An 18912-nucleotide genomic window follows, 5' to 3' on the forward strand; every position below is an offset into this window, starting at 1 on the left:
CACCCAAAAGCTGGAAGTGGAGTGGTGGCTCCAGAGACAGAGTACCAAAAAAGCTTAGCAAAAAAGCATCTAGGCTCTGAGTTTAAGTGCCAGTGCCAGTACCAGTACCAGTACCAGCTACCAGCACGCATGCTCACAGGCAGGCATGCGTGTGTGCACACGCGCACACACATGCACACACACGCACGCACGCGCGCGCGCGCGCGCACACACACACACACACACACACACACACACACACACACACACACACACCACGCAAGTCTGTTGAGAGAAGGCTGTCACCTGAACCTTGAATGAATCATGATGGCTTGGAGACTAGGCTAGTGTTATCAAATTCTTGGAGGAAAAGCAGAACATAGTTGTCCTTTAAAACCAATTTCCCTAGCACCCCAGGATGCCCACTCACCTGCTAAACAGCAGTTTGCTGCAAAGGAAATGGAGTCTTTAGGTAAGAAAAATATCCCAGCTGGGAGCTCAAGGAAAGCATAGAAGCAGCAAAACAGCAGGTGACATGTTGTTGACCAAGCCCTGTCTGTAGACATGGAGTCTATTTACTCTGTAAGCCCAGGCCACAGCATGAAGCTGTGCAGCCTAGCAGGGACCAGATCAGTAGCACCCAAAGCAACTGGTTGTGTGGAGGATCTGACCATACACAACACAATTGCAGAAAGCCTCAAAGCATGGCACCATCACGCTTGCAAAGAGAGAGAGCAAACGCTGAATTGTTTTCCCTGATGGATTAATGATCTACTGCGCAACCTTCCACAACGAGTCCATTGGGAGCCTGGCGTTCCATCACTTGTGGCTGTGCTGGGAGGCAGGGCCGGGGCCACGTGGCACCTGTGCTGGGAGCCTGCACAAGGGCAGCTGTCAGTCACAGCCGCCGAGTGCCGGGAGGCTGCTCTGCAGAACCAAAGGGTGCTTCTCCAGCCACGTGGGTCCTCAGCACCCAAGGTTTGCTGGGGTGCCCATGAGGACAAGGATCTGGGGTACCACCACAGGAAGGTACCTGTGACCACAGAGCTGGAAGCCCTATAGGGTCTCCTCCAACCACACACCGGGGCAGAGACCGGACCTCAAACCATTGACATGTGCTTGTCTGTGACACAGTCAACCCAGGTGGGGAACTCAAGCAAGCTTTTAAGCAAGTTAAGAGTTTGGGAATGGGAGTCCCGCACTGCCTTCTCATGTAATCAGCAACATTGGACTGTACTCTGTCCTCCCTGGTTAAGTGTAGAAATAGTCATTTTTCTTGGTGGTAAGAATCATATATGGTCTCCTCAAAGAACTCTCCTAAGTTCTAGCTGGGTGTGGTGGCTCATGCCTGTCTACTCAGGAGGCTGATATCAAGAGGACCTCAGTTCAAGGCCAGCCTGGTGAAGAAGATACCTTCCCCTCCCACCCTAACTCAACCAATACAAGAGCTGGGATGCCAGTGATCAGTGACTTGTGTCTATAACCCTAGCTACTCAGGAGGCTGAATCCAAAGGATTGTGGTTTCAAGCCAGCCCAGGCAGAGAAGTCCACAAGACTGCCTCCAAAATCATCAGCAAAGTGCAGGATTGAAAGTAAAGCTTGTGATAGGGTACCAGCCTAGCAAGCAAGCCTAGCAAGGGTGGGGCCCTGAGTGCCAGCTCCAGTGCCACCCATATTTTATGTGTGCATATGTACACACACATATGTATATATGCATATGTAATATATCTTATATAATATAATAATACTGTATATATGACTATCAAAACTTTGATGGCTTGTTACAGGAACCCTCATGACACTGCAAAGGAGAAATAATTCCGTGATCGAGGTCTGTAAGGGGGTGTGTGAGAGGGATCAGTGGACCCCATGCTGTTCACACCCCACCACCTCGTGGGGTGGCTGTCTAGCTCTCCCAGGCACACTCAGGGCTCCAGCTCCAAGCACTAGACTCCTGGCCCTGCGTGGGGACACACCCACAGGCAGCTCCACGAGAGGCCTCACAAACTCACACGCCACCTCCCGTCCCACAGGAAGAAGGAGCCACTGAGGCCAGGAGACGCCACTCACCACTTTGAGCTCCGGCACGGACCGACTCAGCGTCCATTCCTGGCTGTTCACGAAAGCATCTGTAAAACAGAAAAGAAGGCAAGGTTACTGGCTACAACTCAAGTGCAAGTCAAAACGCCCCGACCGCGCGCTTCAGGACACGCAGACCAGCCTCCCCGTGGTAACTTCAGAGGCAGTGACATGCCCGCGTTCACAGGCTCCACCTCCCCGTGTCCAAGGCTCAGTGCGTCCCGACACCCGTGGGCCATCCTGACAGCTCCTCCTACAGTCCTGAAGATGTTGCAGGAGGCACCTGACCTTCCTGGAAATGACCTTGCAGCAATCCATTTTTCCTTTTTTCATTTTCTACTGGAATAGTCATTTAGGTACAGAAGATAACTAGATTTTGAAGATCTAACCAGCCACAGCGCAAGTGACACTTCAGGGTTTCGAGGCCCCCCCAGGAGTTTTTGTCTTCAGAGAGACCTCACTCTGAACCTCCAGCGAAGTCGGTTGAGAACATGTCAGAAAGACAAGGGGTCCCAGGCCCCGTGGGGCTCGTTACAGTGGTGCTGTCCCCCAACCCGGAGGCTCAGGCCAGCCTCCACTGCCCACCCAATCCAGATGACCCAACCACTGTGACCTTGCTCACAACCTGCCGTGTCCTGCCATAAACAAAGTCCCACATAGCTCAGTCAGTACAGACCATGGGCTGTGGAGGGGCCACGCGAACCACCACAATGGAAATGAGGGCTGCTGATCTCTGTCATGCAATCTGTTCTCTATACATTTCCCCCCAAAGCTGAAATGTGTTCACTCTTCATTGTCCCAGAAGAGTCCTACATAGGAGGTACCCATCTAATGCTCAGAGCAAAGCGATGGGCCACTGGAAACGTATGGCCAGCCATCTGTGGATGGATCACTGTAGCTACATGGAGAAGGTTGGAAGGTGTGTTTGGAGGCAGGCAGGCCGGCAGGCGGGCATTCGGTGTGACGTGAGCCTGCAGTGAGGGTTGGCATTCAGTGTGGGTGACTCTTGTGAGCCTGCAGTGAGAGGGAAGGAGTCACCAATACTGAGAGGTGGGCCTTCCGTCACCAGGAGACCCTGCCTGGAGGAGGAAGGCGGGATAGACCTGCGGGGGCCAGGCTCGCCTCAGAAAGCTGAGGAAGGGCTGGCTGAGCTGTTTGCAACAGAGAAGCTGGACACTTGAGAAAACAAAGCGCACGTCCACCAGGTGGAGAGGCGGCTAGCTGATCTGCGGGAGCCTGGTGCGGAAGGCACCAGGGAGGAAGACTCGCTCCCAGCACCTGTCCACTGAAGCAGATCGAAGTGAGGGGCGGAATATAGGAATACAAAGTAAGCTGTGTACCTGAACACCCGCTCTCCAGCCAGCCATTAACACCACAGGTGAAGGCAGCACCTGTGAACCATTAGAGGGTGGTCCACACTAGCACAGGCCTGACACTGGTCAGCACTCGGGAAACAGTAGCTAACATCACTACTGTTTTGTGTTATCTGGGTATAGCCTGATAGAATACGCAGGATGGCGGGAGTCCACAGGTAAGATGAAGGCAGATGACAAGGGTCCTGTGAAATGATGGACAGGTATCCAACTGTTCCAAAAGTCTCCCTGTTGCTGAACTTTTAATAAGCTAGTTAAGTTCATTTACATATATGCATATAATGGAATTCTAAGCAGCCAACAGAAAGGGTCAAGAGTTCAACACATAGCAATGAGACCACAAGTATCAGCAGGCTTCACTGGGTGACGAAGGCAAGGTGCTGTGGAGACATGCAGGATCCTCATCAACAGCAGAGTATGGGGGAGGAACGCATGCACAGTATACAAGTACTCAAGGCTGAGAACAACTCCAGTAAAACTAAGAACTTAACAACTGCTGGGTGGTGGGGGCTCATGTCTGTAATCCTAGCTACTCAGGTGGCTGAGATCTGAGGATCGTGGTTTGAAGCCACCAGGACAGTTAACAAGCAAAAAGCTAGAAGTGGAGCTCAATGGCAGAACACCAGCCTTAAGCAAAAACGTTGAGGGGCACAGCACCAGAGCCCTGAGTTTGAGCCCCAGTACCAGCATTTAAAAACCAAACAAACAAAAAACAAAAAAAACAACAACTGCTGGAGTAAGTCTAGAAACTAGTAGGAATAAGATGGTTTTCTTTTCATCGCCACCTTCAATGGCAGGTGAAAAATGAAGCACGATAGTTTGAGACGATCCTTAGTAGTAAGACAAAGTATGAATTTAAATGAGTTCCCCTCACTAATGCACTGCTGATTTTTAAACATGTACTACCTGAAGATTAAATTTATCACAACAAACATTAAATATTCATGATAAGTTAAGCAAGGCTCCATTAGACAAAGATATATGATTATATAAACAGGGCAGCATTGTGGGGTGGTGTTTTACTCATAATCAGATAAAGTATGTTTGTGTTTTAATAAAACAAATGCCTGATTTAATTGGCAAAAGAACCCATTTCCTATTAAAAACATTTATGTGAAGATTTTCATCCCGTCCTGGAGCGTGGTCAGCAGCCTCACGCAAGGCTATGGAATGTGGCAGACTCCTGCCGCCTGCTCCACGGGCTCTCCTGTGGCTGGAGACTGCATTCAGGGGGTTACAGGGGTGACCAGGCCCAGCCCCTACCTGAGACTTCACACCATGAGTGGAAGGGACAAGTGACCGGGGACCAGGGCCCAGGCATTAACAGAGGTTAAACATGCTTCTGACAGCACATCTGAGCATGTGCACAAACCACACACGTGTGCTCCCGGGCAGCCATCATGTCCCTCACGTCCAGAGGCAGTGGCTCTGTGCCCCAGTGAACCCCCACTTGCAGTAAAACCTAACACCAAGAAAGTACAGCCCCTGCCTACTGCAGCCTGGCATCCCGCCCCAATCAGGATTCCTACCCTCAGCTCCGTCTCCACCCTCTCTCCCAAACACAGGTGTAGGGAGATGGGGGAAGCTGTTCGGGAAAGCACCCCCGAAGTTCTTCCAGAATGGGAGCTGCCAAATGGGGTTCTACCCAAAACTCAGCCACCAAAGAGGACTATGGATGAGAGAGCAGACCTGGGACCTCTGGAGCAAAGACAGGAGAAAAACCAAACCAAACCAGCCAGCTCTTCATGTCCATCCCCACCAGACGTCCTGCTTTGCTGCTTGCTGACATCAGGGGCGGGCCCCCGCGATGAGCTGCCTAAAATCCAGTGCGTCTCCTGGGAGTCCCGGCCCAACCTAGGTCTATTTTCAAAACTGATTATATGTAGAGCCACACATTGGTTTTCCCAGGAAGTTCAAGGCTCTCATTATACAGAAAATGTGTGCTCCAACTGGAAAACCAGACAAGCCCATTTTTTGAAAACCTAACTGGACCAAACAGCAAAAGTACAAGACCCAGTAGACTCCCGGCTGGTTCCCAGCTGTCTGTCTGCTTGCGCTCCCCAGGAGCCCAGACCCCTCACCCAGTTCCTAAACAGTGGCTGCTTAGGTGTGAGACGGCCCCCGAGATGTGTGCCAGGGCTGCACTTCACTGTGCTGCCCAGCACCCCCCCCGCACACACCCTCCTACCACTGCCCCCATGGCACACCCCTCCTAGTATTACCTCCCCCTCCCCCCCCACACACCCTCCTACCACTGCCCCCATGGCACACCCCTCCTAGTATTACCTCCCCCTCCCCCCACACACACCCTCCTACCACTGCCCCCATGGCACACCCCTCCTAGTATTACCTCCCCCTCCCCCCCCACACACACCCTCCTACCACTGCCCCCATGGCACACCCCTCCTAGTATTACCTCCCCCTCCCCCCCCCACACACCCTCCTACCACTGCCCCCATGGCACATCCCTCCTAGTATTACCTCCCCCTCCCCCGTCCCATGGCACATCCCTCCCAGCACTGCTTCCTGCTCCCTTTTCCTGACCCTGTGTCTCAAAAGCAAGAATTTGAGTCCTGTCACAAATTTTACCACAAAGGTGAAAACTTCTACCCAGCCCTACCTACGGCTTTGTCCTCCACAGCTCAGAGCTCGCGTACTGGCAGGGCCTGTGCGTGGCTGGACACCACTAACCTGGTTCTCAGAGAAATCAGGAAGGTGGTACAAACACCTACAGTGGAATCATTTGTACTCTGTCCCACAGACCTCTATGCCTGCCTCCAACAGTCATGCGCTGCTATTCAAAAAGTGCCAACGTTGTGATCTAACTTCCTTCTTTCTGGCTTCAAGCCCCAAATGAGACTTACACTTAACATCGGAGTGAGCAGAAAAAGCCTTGGGATTAAAATTTCAATGTCACTAATTCACTAAGGACAGTGGTTTAGCAAAGGGGAAGACTGGTGTTACATAAACAGAGCTGTGCTTCACTTTCCTCTGGTCCACATGTCCCACTCCGGCCATCGCCACTGATATTCCAAACCAGAGCATGCAACATGTTCCAAGAACTCAGAAACCACAATTAGTCAAAGCAGAGGTCTTCTCTACAAAATGCAAAATGAATCTGGTTTGTGGACAAAGTCCAGTAATTAAAAACAACTGTCAACCACCCTAGAACCAAGCTGCTCACTGTACAAGTACCCTTACCACGGTAGCTCACTTCCATCAGTTATAAATTCTGAAGCTGTGTGCTATGCCCACCAAGTTGGAAAAAGCCAGGTTCCCAGTCCCCTCTCCTGTCCTGTTGTGTACCATGCCAGCCACGCCAATGACCTCGGGCAATGTGCTGGTCTCTGAGACTTGTTTCTTCTTTTCCTCAAGGTAAAAGGTTCCAGAAGATGATGGGGCCAGTGCCTGGGGAAGGGTGGGCCTACCACAGTGCCAGCCTGCCTTCTGCCATGGGGTCTAAGTACAGAGCACGGCCTTGGTGCCTACTTGCTGGGTGCCCCATCCACCTGCAGACACGGGCAGCTCGCAGCCTGGAGGTGCTTGAGTCACAGTGATAAGGAGCCGTGGCGGGCCTGGGGTGGTGCACCCGATGCACAGCACTCCACAGCTGCAGGGCGCTCTGGGAGGAGCACGGGCACAAAGATCTTCCAGGCGGCACGGAAGCGCTGAACAACGGCAGTCCCGTATGCCTCAACACACAGCTTGGAAAAAACCCGAGCACGCGGCACGCGTACCAGCACACACCAGAAGCTCTCCTGCACCCTAAAATAATCACGGGAATGCCTGCTACCTCAGCCAAACATAGCAGGGCCCAAGAACAGTGCAAGGGGGGTTGTGATAAATGAGATCTATCAAAGGACTTGAACTGGATAAAGGCCACCGGGGCCCCACCTGCCCAGACTGTAGGCACTTAGCCTTGAAGGCACAAGAGGGCTGGCCTGTTTCTAACCAGGCCTCTGACTCCACAGCTCCACCCACCCACTCTCGGGAGCTGAGTGAGCTTCAGAACCCCACCCACAGCTCACCAACATCCTCCATTGACCAGGGAAGCCAGAAACTCTGCTCCACCTATCACACCAGACACCCTTTGGCCAGTGGACTCACCTGACACATATGTGCACACATACATACATGAGAGTTGTGCACACTTCAGAATTTCAAAGCTGAAGCTCAGCATCTAGAAAGACTTCAAGCTCTCTGATGTCTACTTCTCCCCCACCTAACCACAAACACAAGTTCTAGTTAAAACTCATGAAATTACAAAGGTAAAAAGGAAGGTGAAATATCAGAATTGTGAGTGTGTGCGTGCACATGCACGTGCATGCATCTACACACATGGACACCAGTCCTGGGCTTGAACTCAAGGCCTGGGCTCTGTCCCTGAGGTTTTGTGCTCAGGCCTGGTGCTCTACCATGTAAGCCCCAGCTCTACTTCTGGCTTTCTTGGTGGTTCACTGGAGATAAGAGACTCAGACTTTAGCCTGGGCCGGTTTCAAACCAGTCCTCAGATCTTAGCCTCCCATATAGTTGGGAGTATGGGGGTGAGCTGCTGGCTTCTCTTTTTGGCAAAAGAGAAGAAACATTTATTTTAACTTTAAAGCATTTGTGTCACCTCGAAATAGCAAGCAAAGCAACAGTGGAGAAAAGCAAGTGTGTCCGTGTGTCCAGGGAGGGGCCCTGGGCTCCCTGGTGGCATGGCGGTTGCACCCAAGCAGAGGCTGACATCTAACAGAATGAGGAGCCCTGTCTCTGGAAGGAGGTGTAGAGCCACATGGTGCCAGTCAAGGCCTAACACAGACTTCAAATGCAGGTCCAGCAGAGGCTCACTGGCTGTTTCTACCATGCGCTCTCACTTCCATTTGAAAACCCTTTTAAGCTATGTATGTATCTGTAGAGATATATAACTATCTATACACCTATATATCTGTATGTCTACACCTACCTATCTACGTATCTATTTTTAACACATCTCTAACACATGGGATAATGCACAAACCTTTGGGGTACCAGTCAGGTTCCGCTTCCACAGAACTTCAGATTGCCTCTTGGTGGCCTCAAAGATTCACAGGCAAGATGGCTTCTGCTCCCACATCCCGCAGCAACCCTTCTGCCCAGTCACCCTCTCCATGCAGGGTGACAAACATCAGCCAACACGACAGCAGTGCCCACCTGTGCAGCAGTCCCAGCCTGCTCTGGTGCAACCCGAGCACCAAGTCCCCGGGTTCAGCTATGACTCAGAATAGTAAACACAAGCAACATTTAACGGGGGTCTCGCTTCCTCTCTCCCAAGGAGATCCCAAGGCAAAGGCTGCCAGCCCCGGGGGGCGCGAGGGGACCAGCGGGGAGTTGACTTCACAGGAAACCAGTGGTTTCCTTCGGTGACACTGCCGGACTCCGCCTGAGGCAGGGCGGCAGTGCTGGCCTCTGGAGAGCACAGCTTGCGAGGCGTGTTAGCAGACTCAGTCTGAAGGGAGGGAAAAGAGGAAACAAACGTGAGGATCTGGGAGGACCCTTCTTAAAATGTGGACATGAGGCTAAGCTGGCCTCAGGGGAGTCGGGGACGGGCAACCCCAGCCTCTGGGACGCCCCCCGGGATGCCTGGCAGAGGCTGCTCACAAGCCTGAAGCCGGCACCCTCGTCCCGTCCATCCTCCGTGCCCCCCTCCGTGCCCTGGGTGTGAGAATCTCCCTAGCTGGGGCTCTTCCTGAGCATCCCAGGCAGGCGTGGCTCCAGCACCAGGTGCCCAGAGAACCCACCACAGGTTGGCCTCTGCGGAAGAGCGGCCCCTGCCTGCTGCCGCCTGCACGGGTCTCCCGGCCACCCAGACAGCAGGGAGGGCATGGCACAAACACCGCCACCACATGAGTCTGAAGGAACACAGCCCCCCAAGCCTGGTCCCCTGGCCAGCATCATGGAGAGAGGATGGGGGACGAGACACTCATGGAAGGGATGAGGGCACCAGGGGGAGCAAACCTAACCTGCTCCAGGGCTGCGGAGGCCTAGGGATGCCCGTCACATGGGGGATCCCATCCTGGACAGTATTCCATGACTCAGAATGATAACTTGAGACCGTGAAATGCCCCTGGAGTTTTAAAGCAAGGGATCCACCCCAATAGCATGGGGGAGAGGGTCCCGATGCAGTGGGGATTTGGGGGAAAGACTACATTCAACTTTAAATGGATGTCAGGGCTGTCAGCTCCACTGAAAAGTCAGCGCTGATTTCCTCTGCTAAAAGGAACAACCTGATCGCTGGCAACCCCCAAACCCCAGATAAACATACCCTCTTTCCCTCATGACACCTCCACACCAATGACAGCAAGTGAGCCCGCAGGAAGTCTAGTCCATTCCAGTGTGCCCTCCCACGCCACACCCTGGCAAGCAAGCAAGCCATGGTGGGATGGGAAGGGTGAACTTCCAAGCTCTTGCCAGCTAAGCAGAGCTTTTTCCTTCTGTTCCCTCAGCTCCCAGAGCCTCTCACTTAACCAAAGAGGTCCGGGATACCCTCAGCCTGCCTTCAGCAAGACCAGCTGATGGGAGAGGCCTCTGCTCCACTATGGGCCTCTCAGAGAACTGCATCCTGGAGCTCCTGAGAAAGCCAGCACAGTTTAACCTGAAGCTGGCTTCCAGCCTTCACTCCGTAGGGTGGAATGCTTAGCCTTGACACAAGTGGCAAGAGAAAGGACAGCTGTTACAGGGTGAAGGCTGACTGAGCAGAGAACTGCCAGTCCTACACGTTATGAGACTGAAGATTTGAAACAACCGCTAAAGGTATTTTAAGACGTTAATGCCTAAAGTGGAACTGCTGTGTCCTTGAAAATGTTTAAGGACATTTTATGAAAAGCTATGTCAGAAATTTCCTAGAGAAAACAAAAGCTGTAGGCTAAATTCACTGTAAGACAAAGACACTGCCACGGACTTCCGTGCCAAAAAGCTAAACTCTACTATGCAGAAGTTATTTTGTGTGTTGGGAGGGCAGAAAATTAGGAGAACTTGACATTTGCTAGGTAGGTGCTCTGCCACTTGAGCCATGCCCTAAGACCTTTCTTCATTTTACTTTGTAGACAGGATGTCTTGTTTATTGCCTAAGCCAATCTCAGACTGTGACTTCCCTTATCCACACCACTTATATAATAGCTGCGACTACAGACGTGCTCCATCATACCTGACTGTTTACTGAAAGAAAAATCTCACCAACTTCTTGCCAGGGCTGCCCTGGAACCCTCCAAATCCCTGCCTTCCCAGCAGCCAGGATTCTGGAGAAATGCCACCATGACCAGACGGCCTGTTCATCTTCATTAGAGTTATAAATAGTCATATTTTTAATTGATGGGACTATTAATGTGTATAATGGAGGGCCAATTACTGCAGAAAAAGCCATCAGAACTAACACTCCCTGTGTGTCCTGAACACTGGCCCAACTAGACTAAGAAGTTGGTGGGAGATGAGAAAGTGGAGGCCCAGTAGGGCCTGGGGCCACCCGTGCCAGGGACCAGGGCCCAAAGCACAAGACCCACTGGCCTCCGGAGCCATCACTGTCCATCAGAGAGACACAGCCCTTCCCAGGCTGCTGGGAAGCACGGCGGAGCCCTGTGTGGGGGTGTGGGGGCTCACAAAGCCCGCCTCCCCATGACATGCCTGCGAGGATGGCCCAGACCCCCACCCCCACTGTGCAAGTCACCTGGGCGCCTCCATCACAGGACAGCTGCACGCGCCCCTTCAAGACACCAGGGTGCAGACAAGGGCAGGAGCTGAAACTCCGCCTCCCCCACCGTGCCTAGCCGTCCTCAGGGTGATCCAGTGTTCCTGACTCGTGGGCACCCTGTCGCTGACAGAGTAATTCTGGCAGGCCACATGTAGACTCCTGCGCATCGCACCAGTGCCTATCCTGGACACACCCTCCCGTCTGGCCTCCTTGGCCTTCCCCTGTTGTCCACACAGAGCTACAGGTGGTCTGCCACAGAGGGGCCATCCACAAAGGAGACCCCATGCACATGGGAACGAGTCACCCCGCTCGCCCCAGGCCTCTGTGGCAGGCACACACGGGCCCCCTGCCGGCAGCTCTGACCTTTCACTCTGGCCACGTGCCTTGGCTGCGCTGGCCTCTGGGCCCTGGCTGGCTCCAGGTGACACCCCCCAGGCCACGCTGACGGTCACGTGCATGGGTAGACTCAACACCTGAGCAGAACCTGGCTTTTCTGAGGTGAGGTTCCAGAATAAATTAAGAATACAGAGCACAGAAACTGGGCCGCAGGCCTGTGTGCAGAGCAATTCGCCAGCAGCAGGAAGGATGGTCAAGGAAGCCAGGAGTGCCACCACCCAGTCTCACCACCGTGGCAGACACACCGACAGGTGCTGGGAGAGCTCTGTCTCTCTTAACAATTTCTGTCTGTTTTAACTTCATCATGAGCAACTAACAATTTTATAGTAAAAGACAACAACAAAAGGCAATAATGGCACCCCCCACACCCCACAACCCCAGAAGCGGCTCCTTTGGTATATCTGAAAATGGGAAAGGGTAGGACCCATCACCCACAGCATGAGGAAGGCAGCAAGCCCTCCAGCCTGCAAACATCAGCCCACATCCACAGCACGAAAAAGCGTCATCAGGGAGGAAGCACATGGGCAAGGCCCCCATTATTTCTCTGCTTCTATTCCTCACACTGTGAATGTCAAAGACTCCTGGTTTTAAGGTTACAAGGTCTATTTAATAGAATAATAACAGAGGTAAGATGTCTGAGGAGGGAGGAAAGCCTTAAACTCAACACCTCCCACCTCCTAGGCAGGTGCTTTACCACTTGAGCTACGCCCCCAGACCTTCTGGCTTTTAGGTTATTTATCTCAGACAGGGTCTCCCACTTTTTGACTGGGGCAAGCCTAGAACCAAAATCCTCCTACTTTTGTGTCACAAAGCTGGGCTTTCAAGCATGAATCAACACCTCCAGCTTGTTTTTGAAATGTGGTTTTGGCAAGCTTTTGATTTTGTGTGTGTGTGGGGGGGGGGGGGGGAGGGAAGTCTCAAACCTCAATCCTCCCAACTTCTGCCTTCTAACTAGCTGGGATTACAAGTTGGGCCCACTATACCTACCACATACCTTTCCCCCCTCCCAGTTAGTGGGGTGCTCACATGCCTGTAAGGTGCTGCAGCCTTCAACACCGACTCAGGAGTTGAGGCTCTGTCTGGAGGCGTGCTCGGCAGCCCTGCCACTGCCATTTAAACAGAATGGTGACTTGTTCTTCCAGGCCTTCTACTCACACATGACTTCCCACGTGGAGGAAGAACACCCCACATCTGTGCACAGAGTGGGGTCCCCAGCCCTGTAGGACACGTACCCCCCGAAGTCTCAGGGAGATGCTGCTCAGCATGGCATGGGGGGGGGCAAGAGCTCTGGGAAACAGGAGCACCCCAAAGGGCCTCCTGACCTGGTGCCTTGCTTCCCTGTGTCACTGAACTTCAGGATCTTTCTCCTACTTTTTATAAAGCACACGTGACAGGCTTCACAAACGAGACACTGAAGCGACCACGTCGTCAACTAGAAAAGCCAAAAACCACAAGTGCAAGGATCCCGCTCACAGGACCTGCTTATGCTGGAGGGACCCACTACTTTGTGGTAGATAAAATTATTTTCTGTGTGTGAATAAAAGCAGCTGTAATCAAATCACAGTTAACTTCCACTTCCTGTCTACTCCTGCTACTCAAGTGGTCCCTTCTAATGCTTGTGAAATGAGGGTTCACTGCCACCTTCACATGGTGTTGTGGTCACTGAAGCCCTCGGTAGCTGGCCGCAGGGGGGTCGGTGGCTGGCCATGCTACACTGATGGCCTTTCCCTAGACTGCCCTTGGCTGAAGGTATGCACACCAGGAGGAGGAACTCAGTTCACATCCTCTTGAGAAAGCTTTATAGCTTTTGGTAACTCATTCCACCTTGCAATTGCATTACCCTCAGCCTCCTCCCCCAGGCAGCCTGCAGATATGGGAACCCAAGGAAGCAGGTCACCATTAAGTCTTCCTTGGCATCCACTGGCAGGCACCTTCTACATGTGACCCAGCTGCAGTCACAGGCACACAAGACTGTGGTTATATGATGTGGCTGTGTGGAGGAGAGAGAAAAGAGAGAAGCAAACAGAGGCCAGTCACGTTACGTCCGTGGCCGGGGCATGTCTCAAGTGCTCAGCTCCACACTGGCTCTCTGGTAGACTTGGATGATAGGTGATCTTTATTTTGCCCATTGCTATGGGAACATGTGACAATGCCCACCTCTGTGGTGGCACAGCTCTGGCAGCCACAAGCCCTAACATGCTAAGCAAAGGCTGAGCAGCAGAAGCACCTGCTAGCAGAGAAGACTGTCCTGTCTCTAGACATAAGAGCCCTGTGGCCAGGGGCCTGGTAGTGGGGAAGAGACACCCAGCACCCCACAGCTGGGCTCCCGGGCCACCTGGACATACCCAGCTGGAGATTCTCAACGGAACTGGGCTGGGGCTAAAGACGTTCTTGTGAAGAGCCCCTCTCCAGGGCTCCTGCACCCCCCTGAACAGCTGGGATCCCAAGTTCCCAGTTTAACAGAAGAAGAGCGGGTGTAGAAGCCTTCTGTGGTATCTGAAATAGCATCATCAGGCAGTGCCAAACCCTCAGCCAGACCAAGCATTATCTGGCTGGATTTAGAGCTCTGAAAATAAAACCATTGATTTTGACTTCATGAAACCAATACTACAACCAGACTGAAGGAAAATGTAAGTCACAAGGATGGAGCAATTAAAGAGAAGTAAAGCCAGCTCAGCAGACAGCATGAGCCCATACCAGGCCTGTACCACTCCCAGGAGAGCTGAACCTTGAACAGTAAGCACCCAGAGCAGCGGAGCTCCTCAGACACCTGCTCTGCCTGGACCTGGTGCATGATCACTGAACACACCTCCCCCAGGGGCTACTGAGATTGGTACCTGCACTGGTCCTCCTCAAGAAGCTAAGGACAAACCATGAGGTCCTTAGTTATGACTTGTATTCTGAATTGCTCCATGTATCACACAGGTTCTACCCAACAAGATTGAACCAAAACTGCTGTCCTATCTCCTGGCTTACAGACACACCAGTGTGCCATCCCCAGCTATTCTGCCCCAGGCCCAAGACGGACTCATCAGCCCACTAACTCCTGCTCACTGCTGAAGAGGCTTGCTGCCACCAGGCTCAAGGGCAGCAGCCCAGCCGATGGCTCCCTTTGTCTCGGTGCCAGCGATGGGCTTCCCTGTCTTGGTGCCAGGGAAGGAAGAGGCCGTCTGAAGAGTGAGAGCCCTGGAGCCCTGACTGGCGAGGAGCCGGGGGCTTTCTCCATCTGTCTGATATACAGGTATCTTTCCACACCTGTGCGTGAGCGTCTCTCTATCAACGTCGGATTCATCCTATTGATGATCTATGAGACAATACTCTACCACGAGGATCACAGCTCTTGCTGCCACCAGGTTGCCGTACTGTACTGCTGTCCTCAAAACCCCACGCACGTGCCCAGCCTATTCAGCTAACAGATTTGACAAGCTGCTGCTGTACCTGTGTCATTGTGACAGGCAGCAGAGCAGCATAGAGACGGCCACGTCAGTCAGTTTCTCCAAGGGCTCTGTGGGTGGAAGGAGGACTGGACTAAAGTGAGGTGAGAGGCCCAGCCCTGCCTGGGCCCAGCACTGGGTGCAGTGAGGTGCTCAGTGCTGGCTGGACCCCGAACTGGGTACAGCGGGGGTGCTAGGCCCTGCCTGGCCCCTGCGCTGCCCCCGGCCTCCTCTGTGCTGAGTGGGATGGGTGGGCGTTCCTACTCCAGCACGGGCGACGCCCGCGCAAAGTCGTCATGACACACACAGGGCCACACTGAAAAACCTCAACAAACGGGGGAAATCCAATTCCTACCTTCCTAATCACAGAACAAAAACCGCGTGAATGGCTCCTGGCAGGGCTCTGATGTGGAGGAACCTGATCTGTTCTCAAAGCAGCTTGCATCTGTAGAGCATACTAAAGGCCCAGGGAGAGGCAGAAAGTTCCAGACGTTGTGTTGAAAGCAGAGGGGTTGGCAACGTGAAAGGCAGGTGAGCAGAGGAGACCCAGCTCAGTGCTCCAGCTCAGTGCTGGGACAGACACAGGGACTGGACTGTCACTGAACTCACGTGCCCTGATAGCCACAGAGGTTCCCACAACACTGAAGGAAGCAAGCCGGGATGACAGACGTCTGGATTACGGCCACCTCCACCAGACTACAGACCATGGGGGAGGGGCAGCTACCTGAAATTTCTGGCCTGACTGCCCAAGATCAGACTGCAAGCATCCGGGAACCAATCTTGGGGCAGGGAGAGTCCAACCAAATTCCCTGGAATGTGTGCTTTCCCCTGAATGAGAGAGGGACTCTTTACCACCTCACTTCTGCTGCTATCTCAAAATTAACCAGCATCTATGCCCCATGAGCGATGAACCCTATACCAGTGAAGACAGCACCCCTGTTCACGATGGACAAAGACCGATGACAGAAGCTGGCTGGTCATGCAGATGCTGGCCCTGAGGAAAGCAGCCTGTATCTCCACGCTCATCAAACTAAATGGACATGCCTCTAATACATGTCTAGAACCTCACCTCGCACTGATTTTAAACTAGCATGACCTTTCTGTGAGTCATGTAGCATTGAATAAATTAAGTGACACATATGTGCCTACCACAAATGAAAACCCAAGTTTCAAAGGACCAGGTAGGTATAAGGCAGTGGCTCATGCCTGTAATCCTAGCTACTCAGGAGGCTGAGATCTGAGGATCAAAGCCAACCTGGGCAGGAAAGTCCATGAGACTGTTATCTCCAATGAAGACCTGAAGTGGCGCTGTGGCTCAAGTGGTAGAACACTAGCCTTGAGCTGAAGAGTTGAGGGACAGTGCCCAGGCCCAGAGTTTAAGCCCTACAACTGACCACCCCCCTCCAAAAAAAAAGGACCAGGTACGGCAGAAATCCCTACCTGCCAATGGCATTAATTAACACTGGCCCCTCAGGAACACAAAAGCAGAAACCCTGATGCTAGAGGCAACCTGAGGTGGCCAGCCCTTCAAAGGGCCAAAACCACAGCAGTCCCCTGCAGTGTGGAGAGTCAGCAGTCAAAAGAACATGAATCTGCTCCACACTAATGCTCAAGCTGCCACTCAGAGGACTTACACTTTTTGAGCAAGGGCACATGAGGAAACTGAGGCCAGGGGAGCCCCACCACCTGAGCCCCATCAGCTTCATCTGGACTGAGGAGACAGTCTCCCTTTAGGAGACTCCTCCCTTTCCTCAGGACCAGAACTTGCGTCTGCCAGTGGTTATCACCACACTTAAGGGAGCGCCTGGGTCCAACTCCAGTGCAGTTTTGAGCCCAGGATAAAACACAAGACATGATAGCATTTTTACTCAGGGAGGCAGAGAGTTTACACTACGGCAGCCATGCCCTCCTGAAGCCTGGCCAGCACCCATACCCATCTCCGTGTCAAATCCAGGACAGAGGACCTTGGCCACACGCTGGGCACCGCCTCTTCCTTCCGGCCTGGCACTTGGCCCGGCACTCGACCCAGCAGGGCTTTATCTGCCAGATACCTAGAGACTACTATGTAACCAGTTCATACATCTTTGAAATTCCTAAAAAGTTCTCTGAGACGAAACGTTTTTGTTTCTATTTTTGCAATGAAGAAGATCAAGTGGTACTGATGGTATGGATGGCTGATCTCTGCCCCCCCTGCACCCCCCTCTACACACAGAATGAAAACACAATGTTCTTGGGCCTTTGGCTGTCTAGATTCAAGTATCTTGCTTAAGTCGGGGGGGGGGAGAAGGGGTTCCTGAGGGGGTTGTTCCCCACTACCATCCTCACTACTGCCCCCCAGGCTGCAGGGGAGCACTGAAGACCCTGGGGGCCACTGGAAAGCAGAAGAAAAACAGAAGTGATGAGTAAAGGTGAGGAGGGACAGCCACACAAAAGGGATTAACAGAGGAGACCAAGGGAGATGAGAATTTCATCCTGCAGAAAATAGGAAATAAGAGCAATATATCTGCATGAATGCATGCAAGACTGCACGAACAGAGAGATGGATAGACGGATAGCTGGACAGATGGACAGACAGAAAAGGATGGATGGATAGGACCAGAAAGCAATCCAAGGCAAGGCTGGCATGAGGAGTGCTTGGCTTGTTTGCCTCGCCTGAGCAAGAAGAGTGCCTGCTGTTTCTAAGGAACGTTTCTTACCAGGGCAACAAAGACAGACCTGTCCTAGTCACCAGCTCCCTCGTGATGGGCACGGGGTATCGCTCAGCGCCATGATTCTATGACTAATCCACCAAGACTACAGAAGCCATCCTACCCTCTCGAGATTCCCACCAACCATCCAAACTTAAGGCCAGCGCCACACCATCTCCAAGAGCAACTGCTGCTTCAAGACAATCACAAATGGTGGTACACCATAGCCATTCCCAATCAGACTAGCCCAATGACCTAGGCAAACACATGACCCTAAACATCCTTGGAATCCCTGGGGAATGTCCTAAATAACTCTGTTAGACAGTCCCAACTGCTAATCTCTGAGATCATCAGCTATAAAGTCACTAGTGATACCAAAGTCACCAGACTCACTGATACAGCTCCCAAACACAAGCATATCCAATACCAAACTGCAGCCTTATGGCAGATAAATAGGCTGTACATTCCTGTGCCAACAGCTTTCCATCTGTACCAGACTCTTCCTAACAAAGCACCATGTCCCGGTGTTTATCAGACAGCTGTGAAGTGACAAGTGGCCATGACACAGGGTTCTCCTTGTGCCAGAGCAGCCACTGGCTCTCTCCAAAGGAGACTGCAGAGAAGCCAGGTCCCCAAACTGTGCTCAAAAATTTCCACACAGGGGCTGGGATCCAGCTCACCTGGAGGCTTGCTAGCACCATGGAGAACTTGCAAAATGGGTATTCTAGGCAATGATTATTTTTACCTAGCTGAGAGCCAATTTCAGGCTGAGTGGGGTGGGGTGTAAAACTCAGGAGTTCTCACAGATGGACCTATGAGAGCAGCCCTCAGCATATACATCTTCCAACACTAAGCTTCTCCACCCAAGAAAGCACCCAATACTTCCAAATAGAAATTTAACAAGTTTAAATTCAGTGTTAAAAATATCCTGGCTAGGTGCCTGTTGCTCATGCCTGTGATCCTAGCTACTTACAAGGCTGACATCCAGAGGACTGTAGTTTAGAGCCACAAACAGAACAGCACTGGGCTCCATCTCCAATTAACCTGAAAAATGTCAGACAGGAGATGTGGCTCAAGTATTAGAGCACCAACGGTGAGCAAGAAAGCCAAGTATGCATGTGGTCCTATGTTCAAATCCCAGAACCAGGAAATATATATATATACATATATATATATATATATATATATATATATGTATATATATATATACGCACATACATACACATGTATATACGTATAGTACTTATGTCTAAATTTTA

At 52.2% G+C, this 18912-nt stretch overlaps 1 protein-coding gene across 6 annotated transcripts in view; it reads right to left on the reverse strand.

Moving 5' to 3' along the window:
- Positions 1-18912, reverse strand: part of Agap1 (ArfGAP with GTPase domain, ankyrin repeat and PH domain 1) — a 465820-nt gene that overhangs the window by 303456 nt on the left and 143452 nt on the right. For all 6 annotated transcript variants that reach the window (XM_070011454.1, XM_070011372.1, XM_070011299.1 and 3 more), the window contains exon 2: positions 2050-2108. In XM_070011454.1, the coding sequence (XP_069867555.1) occupies positions 2050-2108 (59 nt within the window). The remainder of the gene's footprint in view (positions 1-2049; positions 2109-18912) is intronic.

The sequence above is a fragment of the Dipodomys merriami genome, unplaced genomic scaffold, assembly GCF_024711535.1.
Source record: "Dipodomys merriami isolate MVZ:Mamm:240054 unplaced genomic scaffold, mDipMer1.0.p SCAF_1, whole genome shotgun sequence".
Classification (NCBI taxonomy): Eukaryota; Metazoa; Chordata; class Mammalia; order Rodentia; family Heteromyidae; genus Dipodomys; species Dipodomys merriami.